Here is a 23,433-nt window from a genome sequence, read left to right as displayed (position 1 = left end):
ATAACTACTGCCGTCTGACATTTCAAAACCGATGACTGAATGCCTGATAAAACATAATTTAAATGCAAAAACTTACATTTTATAAATCTATTTTTCAAATTCTGTAATCTTCAAGGATTAGAATGCAGTAATGTCAAGAATAGCCTAATATACATAAGAATAGCCAATAACTCAAAACAGCTAGCCTTTTTACAATCTTCAATTTGGTCAAAGCACAGTGAAGCGGCGAATGTTGAAAGGTTATATATGATAATTAAATAATAATTATGTATTCAAATGTCTCCGCTTTACTATACTTCCATCAATCACGACTCCACTTTGTCTAGAAGAATTTGGATATATGCATCACATTTCAACACTCAACTACCTTCTTCAGTATCCTGTACCTTCACCGCTTCATGATGTTTTGACCCTAAAAAATTGAGTGTTTCTCTATTCATATTTCAGTTTATGTAGTTGATACTCCATCATCTAATCAGCTCCAATAGAATCCTATTCAGATCCAATAGAACAATCGTTCTTCGAAAATAATTGAAAATTCATATTCTACCACACTCGAGACTCGAGTACACTTGTATTAGTCACAAGTGGCTCGAGTAGTCGAGTATACTTGCCTCAAGCTTCAGCGAGCATTCGGTGATGGATTTATTCCAGTGCCATCTATATCTTACAGCTAATCATTACAGGCCAATCGCGTTTCAATTGTTGGCACCGCCATCTTTTTAGCTCCGCAGTCGCAGTACATCACGTATTGCGTTGCGTAGTTTTGAGACCGGCTCGCCCTCTTCCGTCTACCGTCACACCTTTCCTTTCTTCACCATTCTTGTAAATTTGTCAATCATATAGGTGAAGGGAGTAGTTGGATTAATTTTTGACGTTTTATGTTTTGTAAGTTCTTTCATCATTTAGCATTTTCTACAAAAAATGGTGAGTAATAATAACTTAGTTACTCAAATGTTGTATTACAGTAAATAATACTATAGCCTGTAAATTCCGAATAGGTTCAATAGTTAGGTTAGGGTAATCATTCAGTTGAGTGTTGAATATGTTGCTTGCAATGTTGATTTATTTTATATTATTATTTTCAATAAAATTAAAAGAGATCAATGATAGCTAACCATAGCTATTATACAAACTTGTCATGAAAAATATTCCCATGTATATATTTACATTTCCTACATTACAATATACATTTTAACATAATTCATGACTAAATAATGGCACTCTTATCCTTAGGTATAATGAAAGTATAACATAAGTTATATATAACCTAACATATTTTTGAACTTCCTTATATTTTATATTATTAAACTATTAAAACTCTGAGCGATGCCTTAGGTTATAGTAGACCAGCAATTAGTAACCTAATAGCCTAAGTATTTTTTCGAAGGAATGTAATACGTATTGTAATAAACCTACAATAATCTTATCTAGCCTAATCTTATATTGCATTGCTCTTGCAATCATATTTTTATTTGTTAAAAATCCTCTCATTATCATAAATTATCGAAGTGGAGTGCATGAAGTCAATGAAGTACTGTAGTAGAATAATGAAGTGTGCAATCTATTAATAATCATGAATAAAGTTGGGTTAGGTAATATTGAAATTAATAGATCCTTCTTCAAAAGTATGAATCCATTCCCTCCATTAGTATGAAGCTACATTTTTTGTACCTATTCTATTTGATTTTTTCCCAGACTGCCACTCTACGTCCTTATCTGAATGCAGTGAGACATACGCTGACAGCTGCCATGTGTCTTGATAACTTCTCTTCCCAAACGATAGAACGCCACAATAAACCCGAAGTCGAAGTAAGGTGAGTTATGTTTGTATTATTTTTCTATTGTTATTGCAGCTTTCCAATCTCTCGACAAATGCAAGGCATTCCTAGATATATCGCGCTAATCAGGCACCGTATAATTACATTCCTGAGGCTTCTGAACCAACTATTATGAAGATAGGTAATTTATTTAGGATCTTCATTGTCTTTACCCTTTAGAGTCTACATCTGGGTACGTTGTTATTTGCTATTCCCAAGTACTGTGAGCATAAAGGCACATGCCGACAGATGTTTTTGGTCAACGCACATAACTGCAGATGTCGGACAAAATTAACGTTTTATCAAAAACCAAATCTCTTTTGTCTTTTACAATAGTAAATAAATGGTGTAATCAAATCTAATGCCCTTTGCAATACTGTTGATAAACTAGAGTTATCGTTTGCGTGATATGAAACCTAGGCATACCGACATCTAGAAAATAACCCTAGGGCAATTCAAAAACGTCGGCAGACATACACAGGCAGACGGACGGACGTCTGCATGCGTTCCTACATACGTTCGTATAACCTGGGGAGGGTTTTCTTCTCCGTCTTTGCAGTGTGCTCTGGTCTCTAATCTGCTATCCAAGGACCAAAGTCTATCACATTGAATAGCTCAGATATAAAACTATTATATTCTTAAATTTACTAAAACTCATAGATTTTCAAATGTACTCAATTCATTAATTAAATCCCTTATCAAGGATTACAAGAAATGCTGATTGAAAGGCTGTCAGCTGATTTTAGTTCTAGGGGTTTTGTAGAAATCTAGTTTGACGGTCGTATTTTGGTGACGTTTTGCAGGACTAGCAGGGAATTGCTCTTGATGCCTGTTGTGATAAGTCGCAATGACAGAGAAAGAGTTCTAATCGAAGGATCGATCAATTCAGTGCGCATCAGTATTGCAGTGAAGCAGGCGGATGAAATCGAAGCCATCCTCTGTAGGAAGTTCATGAGATTTATGATGATGCGCGCTGAGAACTTCATCATACTTCGTCGCAAACCCATTGAGGTAAATATTATATTATACATTTATTCATTATTTATGGCAGTTCTATTCTAGCTAAAGATTATTACAAAAAACTCGTCTTGAAAACGTCTTACATCAAGGTTAAGTACCCATTACCATGTCAAGAGTATAACCATTGAACCTAACAAAGTATAAAACATAGCTTATTTAACAGGTAGCCTATCTTCTTCTTCTTTGCTGGATGGTGACCACATTAGTATTTACTTAAATATGTAAAGGTTATGAGATGAGATGATCTAGAATACATGTTAGCGCTTGGCAGGATTCGAACTATTCCGACATCATTATTATCGAGAGTTGATATTACCTTACCTGTGAACCATTTCAGCTCAGTCTTTGCTTTTTTGACCTTAGGCTATTCATAATTACAAAGACATTTCTTGTCATTTTCAGGGATATGATATTAGCTTCCTGATCACAAACAACCACACTGAACAAATGTACAAGCATAAATTGGTTGACTTTGTGCTGCATTTCATGGAAGAAATAGACAAGGAGATCAGCGAGATGAAGCTCGCTGTCAATGCCAGAGCGAGAATCTGCTCTGAAGAATTTCTCAAAAGAGTAAGTTATTGAAGCACTATTCATTACTTTAATAAGTGACTTGAAATTTCGCAAATTCCTTTTTTCTCAGTCAGCTGAAGAAGTTAAAAAGAAATCTTGTGTTCCTGGGCTATAACTAACAGTGAATTGAAGTATAGAAAACAGAAAATCCCGTTCTTGGTATTAATCATATACCAAAGTAATTATTCCCTCCACTTGTAAGTTGAAACTATTAAACTGCTTTACTCTTCATATAGTTAATTAATTTTTAACACTCGAGCCAAAACAGTTATAGTAAATTTGGCGAGAGCGATAAACAAGCTTGTAAGAGTAAATTAAATGCACAATATTTCCCAAAACTGCAATATCTTATTTATACTTGATTAAATCAAATCATTAATCAATTGCAAAAAACAAAATAAACTTGAAATTGCATAAAGCACTATAAATTACATATATTTTATTCGGATAGGATAAATAAAATTCCAATTTAAATTGTGAATGCTTCAACGCAATAAGGAAAATCATGGCCGCTGGGAGTGAGTATCACAATAAATTCATTGTATTAATATTTCAAGAAACTTACTAGTCAATTATTTTTCGAAGACATATTTCAATTGTTCTAATTTAATGCAGTAATACATTTTTTTCTTTCTCATAATATTGAAGAACGAAATCTGAGCTGCTGTAACTTCAATTACAGAGATACCTTTCTTGCAGTTTTGATGAATCTAAAAGAGATTACGTCGGTTCAAGTTCAGTAGAGTTGAAGTTCAGTTGAGATAAATGGTAGATTATAATATTGTATTAGTACCAAAAACCATGGGCATGTGAATTATTTAATGGAGCTTCACAAACCTGTGTACTTTGAGAACAAAAACGCGGATTTCTTGGTAGTGGTATTTCCTTTACATTCCTTTTTTGGTAGTTATTCCAGCCAATTTTTCAATTCCAATGTATCTTTGTCATAATGTTAACCTAGGTAAAGATAATATAAGAAGAAATACAAAATATTTTATTCGTACAAAAATTGAATGAAAAATCAGAAAATTGCTTAGGTCTATTCAATTATTGTACAACCTCAGAAGGTTCACTGCAAAATTTAGATGAGAACATGTTCAATTGGAATTGAACTAGACAAATAAACTCACAAAATTAGGGAAAAATATTATTAGAAAGTTCAGAATATTCAATCAAATTTTAGACTTCTATTAGTCTAAATTGTAAATTGACGGAAGAAAAACTTCATATTTTTCCAACAAAACTAATTATCATGATTTGTTTGTTTTTCAGTTCTAAATGGAGTTGAAACCAGTACGCGATCAAAGGCCGAAAGTATTTCATTGTTAATAAATGACCTCCTGACAATTACTTGAGGTTTAGGTGATTTTCATGACTTGCAATCTCAAAATCTCTTGGATTAGTATTTACCTTTTTATACTATTTTTATCTAATTTGCATTGATAGTTGTTACAAGTTGTGTGCAATAATTTGTGTAAAGGTTAAACTACACATACTCTGGTTCTCCTTAGTCGTCTGCAGGCAAGATGAAACTAGACCTTAGCGGCTCCTTTAAAAGCTACATTCGAAGGAAAGCAAAAGTTTACTGGGAAAATAATTAGTAACCTCAGTATACACTAACTTCTTTTATGCTATGATCTGCGAAAACCAGAATATGTGTTACTAGCCATTGAGAGGGATCAGTTATACAATAATCAGCAACAAAATTGTTTTGTAGATGCAACATTTTTTAGATGCTAGTATACTAAAGCATAGGCAGGTCCTATAAAAATATTTATATATCTCGCGTATTGTATCAAAAGACTTTTGCTTGCCGTATCAATATTTTATTGATAAGTCGTGAAGTGTTGTCTCACAAGGTGTAATATGTGGATATTAATTTACAGCTAAATTAGGAAGCAACATATTTCCATTTCGATACTAAAATAAATTGGAAATTCCTATTAAAAAGAAATGCTCATCTAAAAATTGAACAACTAGTCTGTAAAATAATTATTGGCTTGAATTCTATAGCTTTAAAATTACAAAATTTATTAGAAATGAAATTATGAAATGAATTAGATTAGGATAATCAAATAAATTAGAAATGAAATTATGCAATTAATTGGAAATTAAATTATTTATTATGAAATAGATTATATTAGGGTAATAAACTAGTTATTCTAAACAAAATTATTACTTGCTGGAATACTCAAAGATTAGTTGGCCTATTACTAAGAAATGAATGTAGAATGTAAATTTGAATAAAATGAACAGACTTGCAAATTCACGATAAGGGATCTAGAATGTGTCATCTGGAGGTGCCAATTCTTATTCTTTTTTATTCCAAAAAAGTTACCACACCTTGCACTCTTTGTGAAAGAGCACATCATTCATGACGAATATCTTCATTATATCGTTACGGTATGCAAATTCCCCTAATTGTTCTAAATTATGTGTGAAGTACATTTAAAATTAGTTATTAACAATTATTCTAAATTAATTGAGGCTCCAATTTAATAGCTTATCTTAGCAATGTAATAGAGTATCATATAGGCAGGACCTATATAATGTGTGTTTGTTCCTCTGATTAGAGCTATAAGACAGTTACTTTTTGGTAACAAGTGATTAGAATGAACTGTTGAATAATATGTAATAAATAATAATAATAATAACCTAACACCACTTTTTTCCTGAGGAAATGCAACTACGCACTGTGTGCTGTAACTTGTTATTAAATTTGAATGATGCAATGCACATTATATCTGAATTTCAATTAGAAAACACTTGTTTTATAAAATCATGTTGATGGTTTTTATATTATATATTGTTCTCTTTGATATATAAATTTGTTGAAAGCTTTCCAATGTTGGTAAGCTGCAATAATATTGAGGCTGATCTGTTCAAAAGGTGTTCTCATTGTCTGTATGAGTATAATGCACTGTGGAATACCTCGCTACGCTGCTTTGTAGTATCTTGAGTTTGCACTCATACAATACAAAGCATCTAGAATGATTTTCCACAGCGCAAGTCACATTTCATCTGTATCGATCGTTAGGGAAACCCATCTCAGGGAAACTAATTTAGCATCATAAAAATTCAATTTTGTTTTAAAATATCTACATTAACATTAAATCACAGTTATCTCTTTCGATTTTGAATGATAATATGATAATATTATTTCAGATTTTTCTCATGTTCAAACCATTCCATTTTTGTCTATAAAGCGTTAGATTGCCATATAACATTTCTGTTAGTTCTATTTGGCTGTCTTTTCTAGCGTACTTAAAGCGTGCAACCAGTACTTTTATTTTATTAATTGTTCCAAACTGGTTTCAATAATTTTGATTTAGAAACGTAGGTGTGTATGCCTAGTTATCCCAAAGAAGCCTACTTGGTACCTCGTGGTACTTTTGGATCAGAAGTTATCGAGAACATGGAAGACCAATCGCTGCACAGAACCTTCTTATGCAAATAACTATTATCGAGATTGATTACCAGGAATAGTAAGGATGATAATGTCCACGATCCATGCCTAAAGGCTGCTAGAGAAGACTCATCCAGGTAAAAATAGCAAATGGTGACAAAATTTATTCAGTTTTTTTCTGTACTTTTCTTTCTTGTCACATCAAGTGAATTATAGTGATTAATTGTGAAGGTTTATAAGTTTTTGTTGTTAATTAAGGATTGAGATTATTTTTATATTGAAGTAAGTAGACAATAATCACAACTTGATAATAGAGACTATTATTTTTTTTCAGATATGTTTCAATCTATTTAGTATAGTAAGTTCTTCGTTCTCATTTCGTGCTTTGATTCGCTACTGTTTCCATTTTCTTACTTTGATTTCTAGCGTTCATTTGTTTTTCAACATTATTTATTTATTTATTCCATATCAAATGCGATATTAAGAGTTAAGATTATGTTGTTTCAAGATTTTCTATTATTGTTACGGATAGACATTTCGAACTTTTTTGTAATAAATATAATTAATTGAAATACGTTTGAAATGCTTTTCATTACTTATCTACACCTCTTATTACCTGTTTTTAGATTCTTAAAATTCACATGATTTCCAGACAATCAGCATAGAGTAAAAATACTGTTTCAATTGAAGGATATAATACAATACTATAATATAATACAATCTCCTATTTATTTGTCTCTGATCAGCATAGGGTAAAGATACTGTTTAATTTCTCTCTGCTATCAGTCATTTGCCAATAGAATAATAAGTTTCTTCCTCGTGGCGTGGAACATGTAGCATTCAACATTGTTAAATTATTATTTATAAGGTTTATTTGAATTATCATTCTCTGCCGTATATATCATGAGAATATTTAATGCTGCTAAAATGAAATTATTAATCACAAACTGCTGTTTAAACAAGAAAAGAAAATATTGTAATTTTTTGTCATATGATTATGTCTCTAGGGTAAATGAAATGATGTTTGTCATACACCATAACATATCAAGGAAAATAATCTCTCATTACTGGATCTGTAATGATTGAGTATTATCATAAAGAAAATATACCGTTAATACAAGACTTAACCATTATATTAATCGTCTATGCTAGACTGTAGTGCTCTCAAATATGTATTGTTACACAAAATTGACATTTCCTAGAGGCAAAATTCATGAAAGATCACCCATGTACTACTGGTCGGAGTCATTGATTGAATAAGATTACATTTTTCAAATTTTCAACGCTATATAGTTACATGAAAAAATATACCTGGCATAGTGAGGTCTTCAGGATGCAGGATGTTTTGCCAGGCAAAGATCAGAGCTGTGTCAAAAGCTATCAACTAATAGCCCTTCTGAGTGTTAGTTATAAGCTACTTGAACGTCTACTATACAATAGACTATCACCAATTCTGAATTAATTCATTCCAGTTGAACAAGCTGGTTTCAGGCCTGGCCGAAACTGCTGTGACCAGGTGCTGGCCCTCAAATCATTAATTGAGAATGGATTCCATAAGAAAAAAAAACAGGTGCTGCATTCATTGATCTGTCCCCAGCTTATGACATGGTCTGGAGGAAGGGGCTGTTGGTTAAACTCTACAAGCTAATCCCATGCTGGACATTACAGCGCCTCCTGAACTCTATGTTGATCAACAAGCTGATCAAGTTCTTTCTGGGCCAGAAAGTGAATAATATTCAATTTAATATAATATATATTGTATTCATTTCACACAAAAAATAACGCTTTTTTACAATACGGTAAACCGGGTGACTTTGTGCCAATTTTTGGGGAGTTGAAATTTAAAATATGCTTGCAATGAATATTGAAGTTGAAATTAACCACTTTTAATATTTTTTATTGCATTTTGCATAGTAGGATATTTTTCCTTATAAAATTTAGATTTTTTCTCCACTTTAATATAGATTTATATTTTTTGAAAATAAGAGACAATTTTACCCACGGGTTGGGGTGACTTTATCCCACTTTAAAAAATAATTATGGATTCAAGTTAATTCTCAAAAGTTAGACAATGTGTAACCATTAGTAGACCTTTAAAATGAATAATAACATTAAAACAAATTAAATCCACATCAAAATATCACAAACTATTAATTGGAAAATATTTCAGTTTCTGCTTCCCAAAGATCTTTTGTAGCGTCGATGCAGCTTGTTGGCTGCAGCTGCAGAATCTGCAACAAATAATTAAAACGTAATAATTTCATACAAGCAAGGTGGATTTGTCACCCGGGTTGATGGTACATTGAAGCCAAGCATGATTATCTCATTGGTTTGGCATAAATATTAAATACAAATTTAGCATATCCTGAAGAGACAACTAAGTGATAACTAAGTTACTATGTTATCAGAAATGAGAGACCACCCTTATAGGCATATAATCTCGTGTTAAATGAAGCCTACTCTTCACAGTAAAAGAAAAGAAAATTTACCGTATTTCAGAGTAGTTCATAGCAAAGACAATAAAGGATTATAGCTTCATTATTGTGAATGATATAAATATCCAGGGCTACTTTTTTAGTGATAGAATAAAAATAATATAGTACCCTTTTATACAATAAGTACCTTTATACTATCTACCTATAAAGGTACCTAAAGCTACCTATATTTTCTTGAAATGTATTTATGCTGGACTACTTAATTTCTTATTAAAACTACCTAAATTTATATAGTATTTTTTACTTCCTAGAAAGCAACATAAAAACTTCTTAAAATTAATATTTCATAGTTTAGATTGTTTCAACAGTTTACACTAATATAATTTTTATAAGACTAATTTTAGTTATAATTTTTTTTGGGGCAGGTTATTTTTCTTTAAACTTTTTCCTAAAGGTTATGTTTATAAATTTTATTTTTATTTGGATTCGTGGTTCTTTTCCTCGTCTTCGATATGATAAATTAATAATAATTTGTTGAAAAATTTATTTATCTGTAGCCCTACACTATTTTTTCTTTTAAATGTAATAATTTTAATCTATTAGCTTCATTTTTTCTAGTAAAGTTAATAAAAAATAAAGACATTAATATGTCGATTCCTTGTTTATGTAGTTTAATAAAAACAAATTATTTTCAATAATTAGAAAAAAAAATATTTTCTTAAACTTATTTAAGGTATTAAAATACATCTAAACATTTTCAATGTTAAACTTTAAATTTAAGTAAGTTTTATGTCGTTTTTTGAGAAGTAAATGGTGTTTCATTTTATAAAAGAAGCAAAGATATTATTTTAAATTTATTACTTCAGTATTGTCTTAGTTGTAAGACTGATAAATACCTATGAAAAATTCTTAGTAGTTCAGTCAACGAGAAATTGTAGAAGGCAATATTTGGAACACAATTTTCAACTCTGCAGCTCTGTTAAGATAGTTAGAAGATGAACAAATCAAAAGTCCTCTTTCCTACCTCCTATGCTAAGGGGATGGGGTTGATTTAAAGGTCCCATTTTTTTGTCTAATATATCTTGGAAACTATGCGTTTTAGCGACATGAATATCCCATACAAAATTGAAATTTATTTAAAATCTCCCACAAGTTATGTTCAGTAAAGTAAATTCGTATGGCTTTTGTTGGTGGGGAGTCCCTTGCGGGACGGTCCCACCGCCTGAATATATAATTTAAGCCATCAATGGGCCTTACGTCTGTCATACTTCAGCCGGGACTGACAGTTTAACGTGCCCATCCGATAACACGGGAGTGATCTGGTTAAAAAACTTTTGGTAATGAGAGGGTTATGTTCAGTAACAGGTTCTTATATATTTCATAGCTTCCGAGATATTCCATTTTTTTCAAACGTTAAAGGCTTTAAAGGTTTAACCGTTTTGAAGTTTTGGCTTTTTTGAACCTAATTATAACTATATGATCAATCAAACAAATATGACCTGATTAAAGGCAATAATGTTGTAAATTTTATAAAATAGAAGGGAAGTTTTTGATTTCTTTTTTTGGAATTTTTCAAAAATAATAAGGCACTTTGAAGTATACAATCATGATATTTAAAGTGATTAAGATATTCACATCATATTATATTGTATAATATTAGATATTAATTCCAGCTATGAGTTACTATGATAATACTGCAGTATGAGCATTCAGCTTTGGAATTCTCTCGCCTGATGAAAATTCAATACTGACAACTTGTTAGTTGAGGCGACTTATCGATTTTAAGTGAATTTCTGTTTAGACACACGCTTCAGCATTAACTATAATATTTTAAACTATATAGCATACACATAGAGTATATATTTATTTATAAGTAATATATACATAATATCCATGACAAGCGCGCACGACCTCTTCCTTAAAATGTGAGAGTTTGACGTGAATGTGTGTAGGCTATAGTGGCTATAGTGCTTAGTGTGTCATATCGGCCTACATGGGGAAATGTGCTCACAAATAGAATTAGATCAGGATTGGGCTAGGTCAGAGCGTGTAGGTGTATGTACAGTCCAGCAGCGAAAGGTCGAAGTCCATGGCCTCTTTATTTGGACGCCATTGAAGGCCTTTCTCTGGCTCTGACTGTGGCCGCCGGCATTCTTAGGTCCATCAGCTAGCTCTACTTTCCAGCTCAACTTTGAAATCCAAGGCAGAAGGCAGAGTGATAAGTGCCCACCGCCCACACATCGCATTCTCGCCTCTGGCTCTGCTCATGAAAACAAACAACTGCTTCCGCAGGTGTTAACTGAGACAGCATTTAGGCCAGTTCAGCAACAGGGTTAGTTGTTACAGCTGTAAAACTCAGAAAAGTGTCAGCGCCATCAAAACGGTCCTTGATATTTTTATCGAGTGATCGACAGGCATCGCTATCATAAATAGAGCTATAGCTTATGCCATGTGAAAAAATAAAGCTTATAAAAGACAGATCCTTGGAAAATGTAGCCAAATTCACTACTTGGTTCTGGAGAATAATTATTAGGCTACCACATAAATAGTAATACAAGAACTATATTTTATAACTTGAAAATCAACTTAATTATATTATTTTATAGTTATTAGTTTGAAATATTTATGGTAATAACTTGGTTTCAAATAATTATTTGATTTAATTTGCCTATGATGCTCATATACGTATATGACTTGTGCGAAAGTGATGAAATACAGTACAATAAATTCCACGTGAAATGAGAATCAAACATCCGAATGTAGTAGCGATAACAGCATCCTGATACACTAGGAAGCACCAGCTCGCCGAATCAATCATTATCCTAGTTTTTTTGTAAATAATACGGTAATAATTACTCTAATAGAAGGACAAAATTTATTTCAATTTTTTATTGCTCTATGTCTAGTCTACATTTATTATTGTGAGGAGTTGGTCGGCAGGACTGTTGTAAGGAGGACTTCTCCTCCTGGACATGTGAGAAGTGACCCAATAAAACCAAGCAGGCATAGTTCGATCTTGGAAACGGAAAAACCGTATGGTCCTTTCGCGGAGGTGAGAAAATGCTGGAAACCTGTGAGAGAATTTTATTTATTCATTTATTTTTCAAGGTTACAGGCAAAGCCCAAAACACTCGTAATTAATAAAAACAAAATTTAATTCATCTTACAGCAATAATTGATTCTATTTAACTGAAGAATACAAAAATAAAAAAGTACCTTAATCATGCTTAGTGAACTGATTATTTTGGGGAGAATCACACACTCTACTCTTAGGTCCTTAGTTGATTCTGTGTTAATAAATAAAACTTGTCTGTTTATGTAGTTCTTGAGAAATAGAAAAACATTGTAGTCAGTAGTTATGAAAGTAAGAAAGCATAATTATTGAGGTGTATTAGGGCTGCAGCGTTTGTTTTAGATAGCTTGGGCTATTGATTCACATTAGCCCTTTCAACTGGATGAGGGAAGCAAACGCAGCCTACTTCACTTGTCCGTTCAGTCAATAACCCACAGCTGGAATCGGCTAATGGCATTTTACATAAATTACATACCGATACATAATTATTGTTTCTGCGATTAGCGATCTCGAGCCTATTTCAGGGACATATCCTAGATCAACCATCTCAACACATATATTACATACTATATTATAACCGTATATTATTAACTTTGTAGCATCTATTGAGTCTTGTTTGAAAGTTTTACTAATTTCGATTGGAAAATTGATGATTTATTCTTGAAATTGAATTGAAAAAAGGATAGATTACTTGCTCCCTTAATCAGTTATATCATAAAGAAAAGATAGCACAAGTAAATCTTAAATAAATTAATAATATGCTACCTTTCATCTATGGTAATATACACCTCAGTTGCTGAAATAAAATATCTTAATGGGATTCGAAAAATCTTGAATGTGATTATCAACGACTACCTACTACTGGTTATCCTTGGCTATGGCTATAGTCCGTAAAATATTATTAATGATTCAATTCAGAAGTGTTGTACTCTCTATTATAGTAATTTCTGATTTGTGATTTATTGCTTGGGTATCAGTATCAATAGAATAGAAATTTTTTCAATAGAATAGAGAATAGAATATTATGGGAGTATCATTTTTCGATAATTAACCGCGTTTTGGTTCGATCTAATTCGATTGTAGTTATTCTTAAATTCTGTTGACAGTAAGAAAAAACATGTTGTGTAACATTCATTCAAAATAGCCGGACTCCTCGCTTTTCTCTTTGATCAATGCAAGTATTGTAATCTCCTAAGTAATATGTAGGATATGTAGGCCTAATAATTTCAGTAATGTGGAAAATTGCTCGATTCAAGACATATCGCTGGCGGCCCGCAAGAAAAGTGACACAACTCAAAAAACTAAATTTTTCATGAGGGCCAGAGTAAAGTTTTCCTTTTTTTCAACGACCTGTAAATCTTTTCATTCTAATCAAAATTTTATCCCGAATACACCAATGTCTGCATAACTTCCTCAAGAATGACAACAAAGAATTTATAGGAAGATATTTCTATAATTACACAACCCATCATAAGAAATATGATCAAATTTTGAGTTGTGACATTTTTCTTGTTGTCTAGACAATACACCTCTCAAAATAGTACATGCAGCGATGTGGATTCTCTCAAGTTGAAACGGCATAAATTGAAATTTTATGTACCAGTAATAGATCCTTACAAGGATGGGGATCTATTGATTTCGTAGGAGTGCAACAAAAAGAGCTGTAAAAATTATACAATAGTTTTACTAACCAAATTTGTGAAAATGTTCCCTGAAGTTTTCTCTCAAGAGTCTAGAAATTTAATTATAATTATTAGGAACATGCAGTTACTTATCAATGTTACAAACTAAAATTGCTTATTCAAATGAATGCCTATAGAAAGAAATGAATAACTGTTAGTAATAAATAGTTATTATCTTGGATTTCTTATTCTATTTCAGACCATTTTTCTTTATTATTTAGAAAGAGAAGAAATACCGTATGTTCAAGGGAAAAATTAGTTTCAGGGTGAAGAAGAGTACAATGGAAAAAATTAATAAAGTAATAATAAATTTAAGTAATTAATGAATTTCAATCTCCTTACAATAAAATACTCTAAGTAGGAACTTCTCAGTCTTAAGAACAAAGAGTTGTCACAACTAAACATGATAGAACTGGATTATTGCATCATGAATTACATTGTATCATAGAATATGAATGGTATCTAGAATATGGAATTGGAAGATCTTATTTCAATCGTATCAAATCGAAATAAATTTTGTGAAGATAAAATGCATAGTTTATACTAGTCGATCAGTATAGGGATTCTTATTGCTGTTGTTTGGAAGTAGGCTACTGCTTGTCTCTTCAACTCACTGAGTGCCGAATAAGTAATTTAAAGTAGTTTTCGATCATCCTCTATGGTCTATTCTCTCTTGTTACTGCACTAGAGTCTGCACTTTTGTGTACAACTTGGAAGCAATGTTTTGTCAGAATCGTTTTTTGACTTTGAAGATGAGACATAGTACGTCTCACCGCTGTTAGGTTGGCGTTTTGATACTTTCTTTCACCTAAGCTTGTTTGTTCAAACATTTTTTTCCATACTTTTTTGAGGGTTTTGCAGTTTCAGAATGGTGTTTTTTGGGGGTCATGCAGAACATAAGGTCTATATTCTGTGTGATAGGGAAAGTCACTGTTGTCAATATTTTTTCTGCAGTAATCAAGTATTCTGGCACTGTATATTCCGCCTCATCACTTGTTTGGACATTGTTCCCAGTCAGGACAAGCTGTAACATGAGTCTTCCACGTGACATCATTTTTGAAATTATGGACTTTTCCAAAAATGGAAATTAAAAACAGATTGCTAAAGTCCTGTAGTCTATCTCTAGTCATTTTGACAAAGCATTATTGATTGAGTTATTCCTATAGATGGAATATCAGCATACAGCAATTGTATAGTCACTTTCATTTATAGTACAACATTTTACACACTATTACTATAGGTGCTCATAATTATAGTACTATTTCACCATGTAAAATCCTAATTCCTGAAGTGAATATGATTATTACTATTGTCTGTTATTGTACATTGTAATAATAGTGTAAATTATTAACTAATCATAGCGAACTTAGGTACACCTGATGCCAATATTCTGGGTAAATTTTTGCAACAAGACAAGCTAGTTGTCAAAAAGTGTAAGCGTTATCAATAACGTAACTTTTAGAATTGATCTAAGTTTAAGTGTATAAGCTATTTATTCTATTGATGATGGAACGTAAAATGAATTATGATTGAGATTATTATAATTGTTGCAATTCAAGATGAGAAGCGCGTGAATATCAAAACTTACACTATTCGATCCAAACAAGAAAAACGTCACAATTAGTAATGTGACAGTACCGTATTGCAGAAGCATTTCGCACTCACCCACTCTCACCCCTGGTGTCGGCCAGCACTGCATTGAGTTGTGTCAGTGTTCATGAGCTATCACATGCGATTCTTGCTGGAGGCATAGTGACACATCGCTCATTCTAGTGATTTACAGTGAAACTACATTTGTGACTCTTTTTCTGTTGCAAGATATGACTAAACCAGTCCCATTTGTGCAATAAAACGAAAATTGATTTTTTTCGAGTTGTGTCACTTTTCTTGCGGGCCAGCGATATATAATATGTAGTAGACTTTATCGTGATAGCAAATCTCAGAACTGTCTTTAATGGTTGGTTATAGCAAGAGGAGAATTTATTTTTAAATCCATTTCATTTTAACTTCGAATTCCTATAATATTATGTCATTCTTTACATTAGTTTTCATCGTTTGTAATTGACAATAGACTTTGAAGTATTTGGATACTATACTTACATTGAAAAATAATGAATGCATGTAGACGTGACATTTACACCATACAGGGATACTCAAGTTCGAAGCTATTTTTCACTACTTGTAGTCAAGTCCACAAATAGATGATAAATTATCTGGGAGTAGTAATCAGTAGGCTAATTTCCTTCAGCTTCTCTTCCAACTCCTGTTATATTCTCTCGCACTCTTTTCGTGTTCAAGACTCTCCTCTTTCTTTCTTATTGAATTCCTCCTCCTGTTTTCTTCATTTTCGCTTTCCTCAGCCTCACACTCAATCTTTCTCACTCTCTCTCTCTTCCTCTCTTTCATTCTGTCTCCTTTCCTCTCTCACTCTCTCTCTCTTCCAAATAATATCAAGTTAAAATATTACTCAACGATCATATTAAATACCAAGACACGACTAAATTATTCATCATCTTGAATAATATTTTGCTAGCAAGCTCCTGAAATTGAATTTATATAGGCTGCAAAATAATAATAATCATAATAGAATAATCTATCTGCCGTTAAAAGTGAACGCTGTCACGTAGCCTATGTTGTTTTCACGAACGATGACCTGACCTATATTGTTAACAGGTTGCAGACATAAATTAAAGGGGATCGATTATACCCTGTAACAAGCCATAAAACGTTCACTCTCGTGAACATGAGTAGACTCTAGACAAGTCGTGATCTTCATTCACCGACTATCTATAAATATATTATCTTACTATGCTATACTAAAACATGTTGAATCTGATTTAAGTATGTTAATTGAATACTTTACAAGACCAAGTTTTGGTTAGCAGTAGACTTGCTCATCATTTTCCCTACCCTCTGTTTATCTAATATCAAACTTCATGACATTTTCTCCTCAATGAGATGCAATAAATTTAATTTCTAAAAAAGATCTTCTCTTCATGGAAAATTAAAGGTGGAGAGGTTTTCTTCCCTCTTTTTTTGCTGATGGTGGCCACATAAGAGTGAGTTGGGGGAATCAATATGAGCTAGAGGAGGGAACTGTATCAAGCTACAATATAGGAGAATGTATCTTAATATGACACATCTGTAGATGATAAATTGAAAGTATCGAATTGTAATATTTGGTCATATCATTATCAATATAGACACTTGTGAGAAGGGGATAAGTTGTGGGAGTCACCTGTTTTACAAACTAATCACAGTTGAAAAATTACCAGCTTTGCAATCGGGTGGTGGGAAAAATATTGTGCGCTATGCGCACAGAATAGCTTTTCAATCATTGTGACAGTTCGTACCGGTAAATCATAATATGATAATTTAATTACTGCCATTAACAGTTGTTTTAACACGATACATACTGTTTTTAGTATTGATTTCACCAACACTAGTTTCACGCTTATTCAAAGTTCAGATTTCATGTTTTTTTGCACTTTGAAAAAAGAAATTACTGTATCATGAGAAGCATATTTTCGTATAGTGGTCAACGTACACCAATTTTACTTTAATTTATAGTTTATTATATGATTATCTTAATATGATAAATTGAATTCTAAACAGGAGGAAAATAATTTTTCCCATAATATCAATATCGGTAACAAAAAATGAGGTTCAATAAAGTGTGATAACAAACAGTTTGTGCTTAAACTTTGAACAAATTCCATTCCTCTGAACCTTCCTGTTATGGAGGGATTCGATAACCCCAGATAACCTGGCTGTCCCTCTAATGAAAAATGGATGTGGATGTCCATGTAAACTGGGTGTACCTTGACCACAATACTACGAAAGTATGCTTTTCATGATACAGTAATTTCTTGTTTTCAAAGTGCAAAAAAACATGAAATCTTAACTTTGAATAAGCGTGAAACTAGTGTTGGTAAAATCAATACTAAAAACAATATGTACCGTGTTAAAACAACTAGTAATGGCAGTTGCGTTAGTGTAACTGACCGCGCCCCTGTACAGAATTCAATTTGTACCCCGACCGTCCCCCAACCATAATGCCGGAAACTATTCAACCTTCTCTCCAATTCCAAGCCTTTTATAGACAGATATATTTGAAAGAAAGCATGTGGTCAAAAGCAACTATGCCGCTGTACTAACTCTACATCATCTCATGCAAAATGTTACTAAAAACAATTATGTTTTATTGGTCCCGTTTCAACCTATAGCCTATATACGTATCCCTAGAAGTATAGCCTTTATTTTTCAAAACATGTATTAATGTAAGATAAAAATCATTGTACATTATTAATGGTGACTCACAACGACTGTTAGACTTTGAAACTCGAAGAGCTTCGTTTCTAATAAAGTAAAGTATAAATAATATTATCAAATATCATCTGTACTTAGCCTCTGTTAGGTACAGGATTCAAGAGCACCCGCAAACTCAATTTTATCAATAACTAGCAAGTAACCTGTGCTCCGCAAGGGTTTAATTAAAAACTTGACTAACTGAAAACTTGACCTACAGGAATCTCGAAGAATTTAAAATAGGCCTATAACCATCCTCGGTAAATAAGGAATCAATATGCAAAATTTCAGGTTAGTCAGTCCAGTAGTTCAGACGTGAATTTCCTATCCCGTTCGTGTACCATATAAGTCGATTCTTTCCTTCATTATATTATAGATGACTGGTAATTGGTAAAGGATAACTAATACTGTATACAAATCGAATTATTCATGAGAAAAAGCTTAAAGTAATAGTATTTCACCAAGGACTATTTTCTCTTGGATGATATTGACTTGGGCGTGTATAATGAGATGAGATAATCCAACAACCATGCGCTGGGCAGGATTCGAACCCAAGACAGATGAAGCAGAAAGTTCAACGCGTCTTTAATCCAACAACCGAGCTGGAGGGATTAATTTCCCTTCGTTCATATTAACTTGGGTAGGAAATTCAAGTACCTGTAAACAATGTGCTACTATAATATTTTGTCAATTTTATTACAGCTTACAAACTTGAATTTTTCGGTAAATGTCTCATGATAATGATAGTGAAATTTTGTACTTCAATGTTGCATGAACGCGTATTTTTTCACTATTTCATATGACACTGATGAGAAAAGAAAATGAGCTCAAACTATTTGAAGTGTTCTTGCTGAGGATGATGCCCACATGAGCTCTAGGCTGGTGCGTAGGTGATGAGAAGGATGATGAGTGGACCTACAGGTTTAGATGAGTTCCAAATCACCGAGAAGCAATTCATTACTTATTTAGCGAAGTCGACTTTTCAAGTCTAACGGGAGTAGCAGGCGCATCACAATTTTCTTATCTGAATATAGCTAACGGATATATTCAACCACTTCCCCCAAGTAAATTATTCTCTCAAATATAATTTTTATATTGTTAGGAAAATTACTTAATTGTAGATTCTCACTTATAAGTATCAGAGTACGTGTTCGTTACAGTAAAATTATTATTGTTGCTATGAGTTATAATTCCCACTCAGTCCGGCCAAGCGAGTATGAATGGTCCCATTAAAACTCATGGTAATAATATTTCCACTGTAACGGACATGTAGGAAATCTGTCTTCATTCTGCCATTTTAATTGATTTTTTTAATCACATCCCCTTTTCTAATCAGTGAAAATTCAAATTCAATTCAATTCAATTCAAAAAGTTATTTATTTCATAAGTCGTACAAGCAATTACAGTGGTAGCCTACATCATAAAATAAGAATGCACTTTACAATAAAAATAAGACAATGTCAGCACCACAGAAATGACAGCAGATATACAAATATATATTAAGAAATATTTACTCTCGCAGAGGCATTACTGCCTGTGTGCGAGAATGAGTCTAAGGTAGGAATAGGCATATATTAGGCATATATAGGCATATATAGGGATATTTCGCAGTACTTGCATAGATCGGTTAAGCTTGTTGACATTTCAATAATAGTGACACTAAACCCCCCCCCCCCCTAAGAAAGAAACTACATTTCTCCCCCCTATCCCTATTCCACCCCCTAGAAACCCAAGAAACCCCTTCCCGCCCCCCATAAGTGACATTCCCCCCATCAAAACCCAACAAACAGACGAAGAAACAGATCACCCACAAAGACGTGAAAACGCCAACATCCGCACACACACACACACCTCAAAAAGAGAGAATCAGGAGATTCAGAAAAATAGCCAGTATAATGATTAAAATTTGTAATAGTAACCGGCAATAGAATGTGTAAAGTCTTATGATTTTATTAGTTTTTTAGCTCATTTGAACCCAGCCCTACAATCTAAACTCTGAAGTAATCAATCTTTCACAACTCTCGCCTCTACCGATACCCCGAATCCACCTTTTAATTGCTATTTTGAATGCACATATTTTATAGTTGTTAATGAAATCTGTTACAGCTATAGGTTAGTTTTTTAACAGAACATGGGCTATGTAGTAGGCTATGAATTAGTAGTGAAGATGGTTTTATTTACCCTTGGCATTTGGATATTGTTACCGGTATGTATTACTCTCCTTGTTGTATAATAATTATCCCTTGGCATTTGGATAGTGTTATGTATTACTCTCCTTGTTGTATAATTATGAGTGATAGTATTAAATATGTCAGAATAGTTTTTGAATAAGTATGTTGCCAAAGTTCTAATGTATAATTGCCTGACATCAAGAACCTCCATCTCCGCGAAAACCGCCTCAGTCGAGTAGTCCCAACGCCTCCCAAGTGCAGCCTTTAAAATCAGTTTTTGTGTAATGAATAGAGGATTTAAAATAGATCTGAATCCTCCTCCATAAGCTAGGATCCCTCCTTCAATAATTGATTGAGAAAATGCGTAATAAATTGTTAAGTTTCCTAAAAAACATAAATCATTTTTCTTAGTCAGCTGTTCTGATAAGCAACATGTGCAGACCAGTTGAATCTATTATCAATAATCACACCTTGATATTTATAAGAGTCTACCCTTGCAATTGACTCACAGTTACAAGAGGAGTTGTTAATGTTACCACATGTATGCAGTTTGACCCCTTCAACTGAGGTGTCACAAGCATCTCTCAGGGAGACCGGCATGAACTTTGTCTTACTGACATTGAGTGTCAATAAATTATGGTGAAACCATGTTTTTAATGACGACAAGTCTCTCTTTGCCCTATTCAGTACGGATTCCCGGCCCCCTAACCAGGGGTGCCCATCCCCCCAATGGTCCATGTCGCAAAATTCCCCCCCAAAATTCTCAAAATTTGGTATCCATTCAGGTACTTAAAAACTGTATATTGAAAATCCCCCCATTTTCCCTAGTTTTTTCCAAAAATCCCCCCCAAAATTCAGCCTCATGTCGCAACTTGCAACATCAAAACATGCTGTGGGCACCCCTGCCCCTAACCAGAACAGCAGCGTCATCTGCAAAGAGATAGATCCTGCAATTTAAGTTCAACCTTGCAAGGTTATTTACATAAATCAAGAATAATAATGGACCTAGGGTGCTTCCTTGAATTACCCATATTCTACTTGTTTCAGCTGGCTATTTCCTCCATTTATAACAGTAAACTGTTTACGGTTACTGAAATACGATTTAAACCAATTTAATGAGTCTCCCTCTATCCCAATCAGTTCCATTTTCTTGAGCAACTTTCCCCTATCCACAAAATCGAATGCCTTGGCCAGATCCAAGAATATCAATGCACATTTTTCATTACTTCCCACGGCAAAATTCACATCTCTGGTTATAGCGAAGAGGGCATCTGAAATATTTTTTTATTTAAAACCATATTGAGAATTAGTAATCTATTACTTTCAAGGTATGTTGTTAATTGGTCTTTTATTACTTTTTCAAGAATTTTTAAAAATATGCTAAGTAGGCTGATTGGACGAAAGTTTGAACTCTCAGTTATGTCTCCTGATTTGAACAATGGAATCACCTTTGCAATTTTGAGGGCGTCAGGAAACTCGCCCGAAGCGATGCTCAAGTTGATGATATGCAGAAGTGGATCAGATAGGCTTTGAAAGTGGGATTTCAGGATATCAGAAGAAATACAATCATACCCCAGGAGCCGTAGCGCCGCGCAGGGAATTCACATAAGTAAGCAACTCTGTCTTGTCGATAGTGTGTAGGATCAATCTAGAGTCTACTGCGTATTCTGAGTCATTTACTACCGGTGGGCCTATAGGGTTTATTTTATCAGCTAAGCTACTTCCTACATTGGAAAAGTATTCATTGAATTCTTCAGCTACATGCATTCTTTTATCCCCCGGATATGTCTTTCCTGCCGTGTACTGGTCCAGTGGAAAGGGGTCTTTGTTTTTTCTTTTACCAGACAATTCATTCACAGTCTGCCAGAATAGTTTTAGATTATTTTTAGAATCGAAAATGTTTGTTTTTTAGTAGTGGGTCTTGGTTCTCCTTATCAATGAATTCAGTTTATTTCTGTAATTTATATAATAGTTTTTAAGTTGTTCATTGAAGGGTTGGTTCCTAAGCTGTTTACTTATATTGTCCCGTTTTCTAATTGAACGTATTAAACCTTCCATCATCCAGGGTTTCAGTTTTACTTCCCTATTGCTGAATTTCTTGATTTTTGTAGATTTTTCTATAAAGTTTTTTAAAATGGAGAAGAAAATGTTACAGGATGAATCTAATTCTTGTTCATTAGTGACAGCCCTCCAATCATAATTGCTTATAAATTCATGTAAAGATTTTTTGTCAATGTATTCTTCGTATTTTTTTACTGAATTGATTATTATTGGTTTCGAAATTTCTAGTACAATACTGTAATGGTCAGTCACATCCGTCATTACAACCGCTGTTTTCAGGCAATTATATTTGTCGTGTCTGATAAAAACATGGTCTATACATGATTTACTGTTCCCTTGCACACCAGTAAATTTATCAATACCGCTCATAAATCCATTTTCAAACATCATGTCTAGATATCTTTCAGTTTTATTATCTGTCTGCAATATGTTAGCGTTAAAGTCACCAACAAGAACACAAGTTTTATTCCTACAGTATTGATATTCATGTAATAGTTGCGAAGTGCATTAGTAAAGTCATCCAGGTCACTGTCGTGAGTACGATAAACTGTAAGGAGGTTTATATTTTTCCCATGATACGTTAATTCTATACTCAAAGCATACACGTCGGCCAACTCCATCTGTCTACATTCACTCACACTCACTCCCTCCCTCACATACACCAACACTCCGTCATTCATGTTTCTCCATCTGTTCGTTTTAAAAGCCCTATAACCCTCCAATTGAATACCCGCAGTATCGTCTCCCAACCAAGTTTCCCCCAGCATGATTACATCCCATATCACACTACTCCCCTGCAAATAAGTTATGTAATTATCGAAATTTTTATTGAAGCTTCTGATATTCAAATATATGAATTTTAGGTCATATTCACCATTGGAGAA

The 23,433-nt window shown here is 33.2% G+C and overlaps 2 protein-coding genes across 2 annotated transcripts in view; one reads left to right on the top strand and one right to left on the bottom strand.

Annotated features, from left to right (window-relative positions):
- Window positions 1-712: 712 nt before the first annotated feature.
- LOC111051340 (actin-related protein 2/3 complex subunit 4) lies at window positions 713-7,396 on the top strand. Its single transcript, XM_022337836.2, has 5 exons — window positions 713-927; window positions 1,699-1,817; window positions 2,624-2,831; window positions 3,243-3,413; window positions 4,686-7,396. Exons 1-5 carry the CDS (start codon window positions 925-927, stop codon window positions 4,689-4,691), a joined length of 507 nt encoding a protein of 168 aa, XP_022193528.1. The 5' UTR covers window positions 713-924; the 3' UTR covers window positions 4,692-7,396.
- Window positions 7,397-8,687: 1,291 nt separating this feature from the next.
- Window positions 8,688-23,433, bottom strand: part of LOC111051337 (leucine-rich repeat-containing protein 7) — a 128,376-nt gene continuing 113,630 nt past the window's right edge. The window contains exon 11 of the mRNA XM_039441773.1: window positions 8,688-9,050. Within this exon, the coding sequence (XP_039297707.1) occupies window positions 8,970-9,050 (81 nt within the window). The 3' untranslated portion in view covers window positions 8,688-8,969. The remainder of the gene's footprint in view (window positions 9,051-23,433) is intronic.

Source organism: Nilaparvata lugens, chromosome X (genome assembly GCF_014356525.2).
Source record: "Nilaparvata lugens isolate BPH chromosome X, ASM1435652v1, whole genome shotgun sequence".
In the NCBI taxonomy this organism is placed as follows: Eukaryota; Metazoa; Arthropoda; class Insecta; order Hemiptera; family Delphacidae; genus Nilaparvata; species Nilaparvata lugens.
Note: the sequence above shows the minus strand (reverse complement) of the source record. Positions and strands in the feature narration are given on the sequence as shown.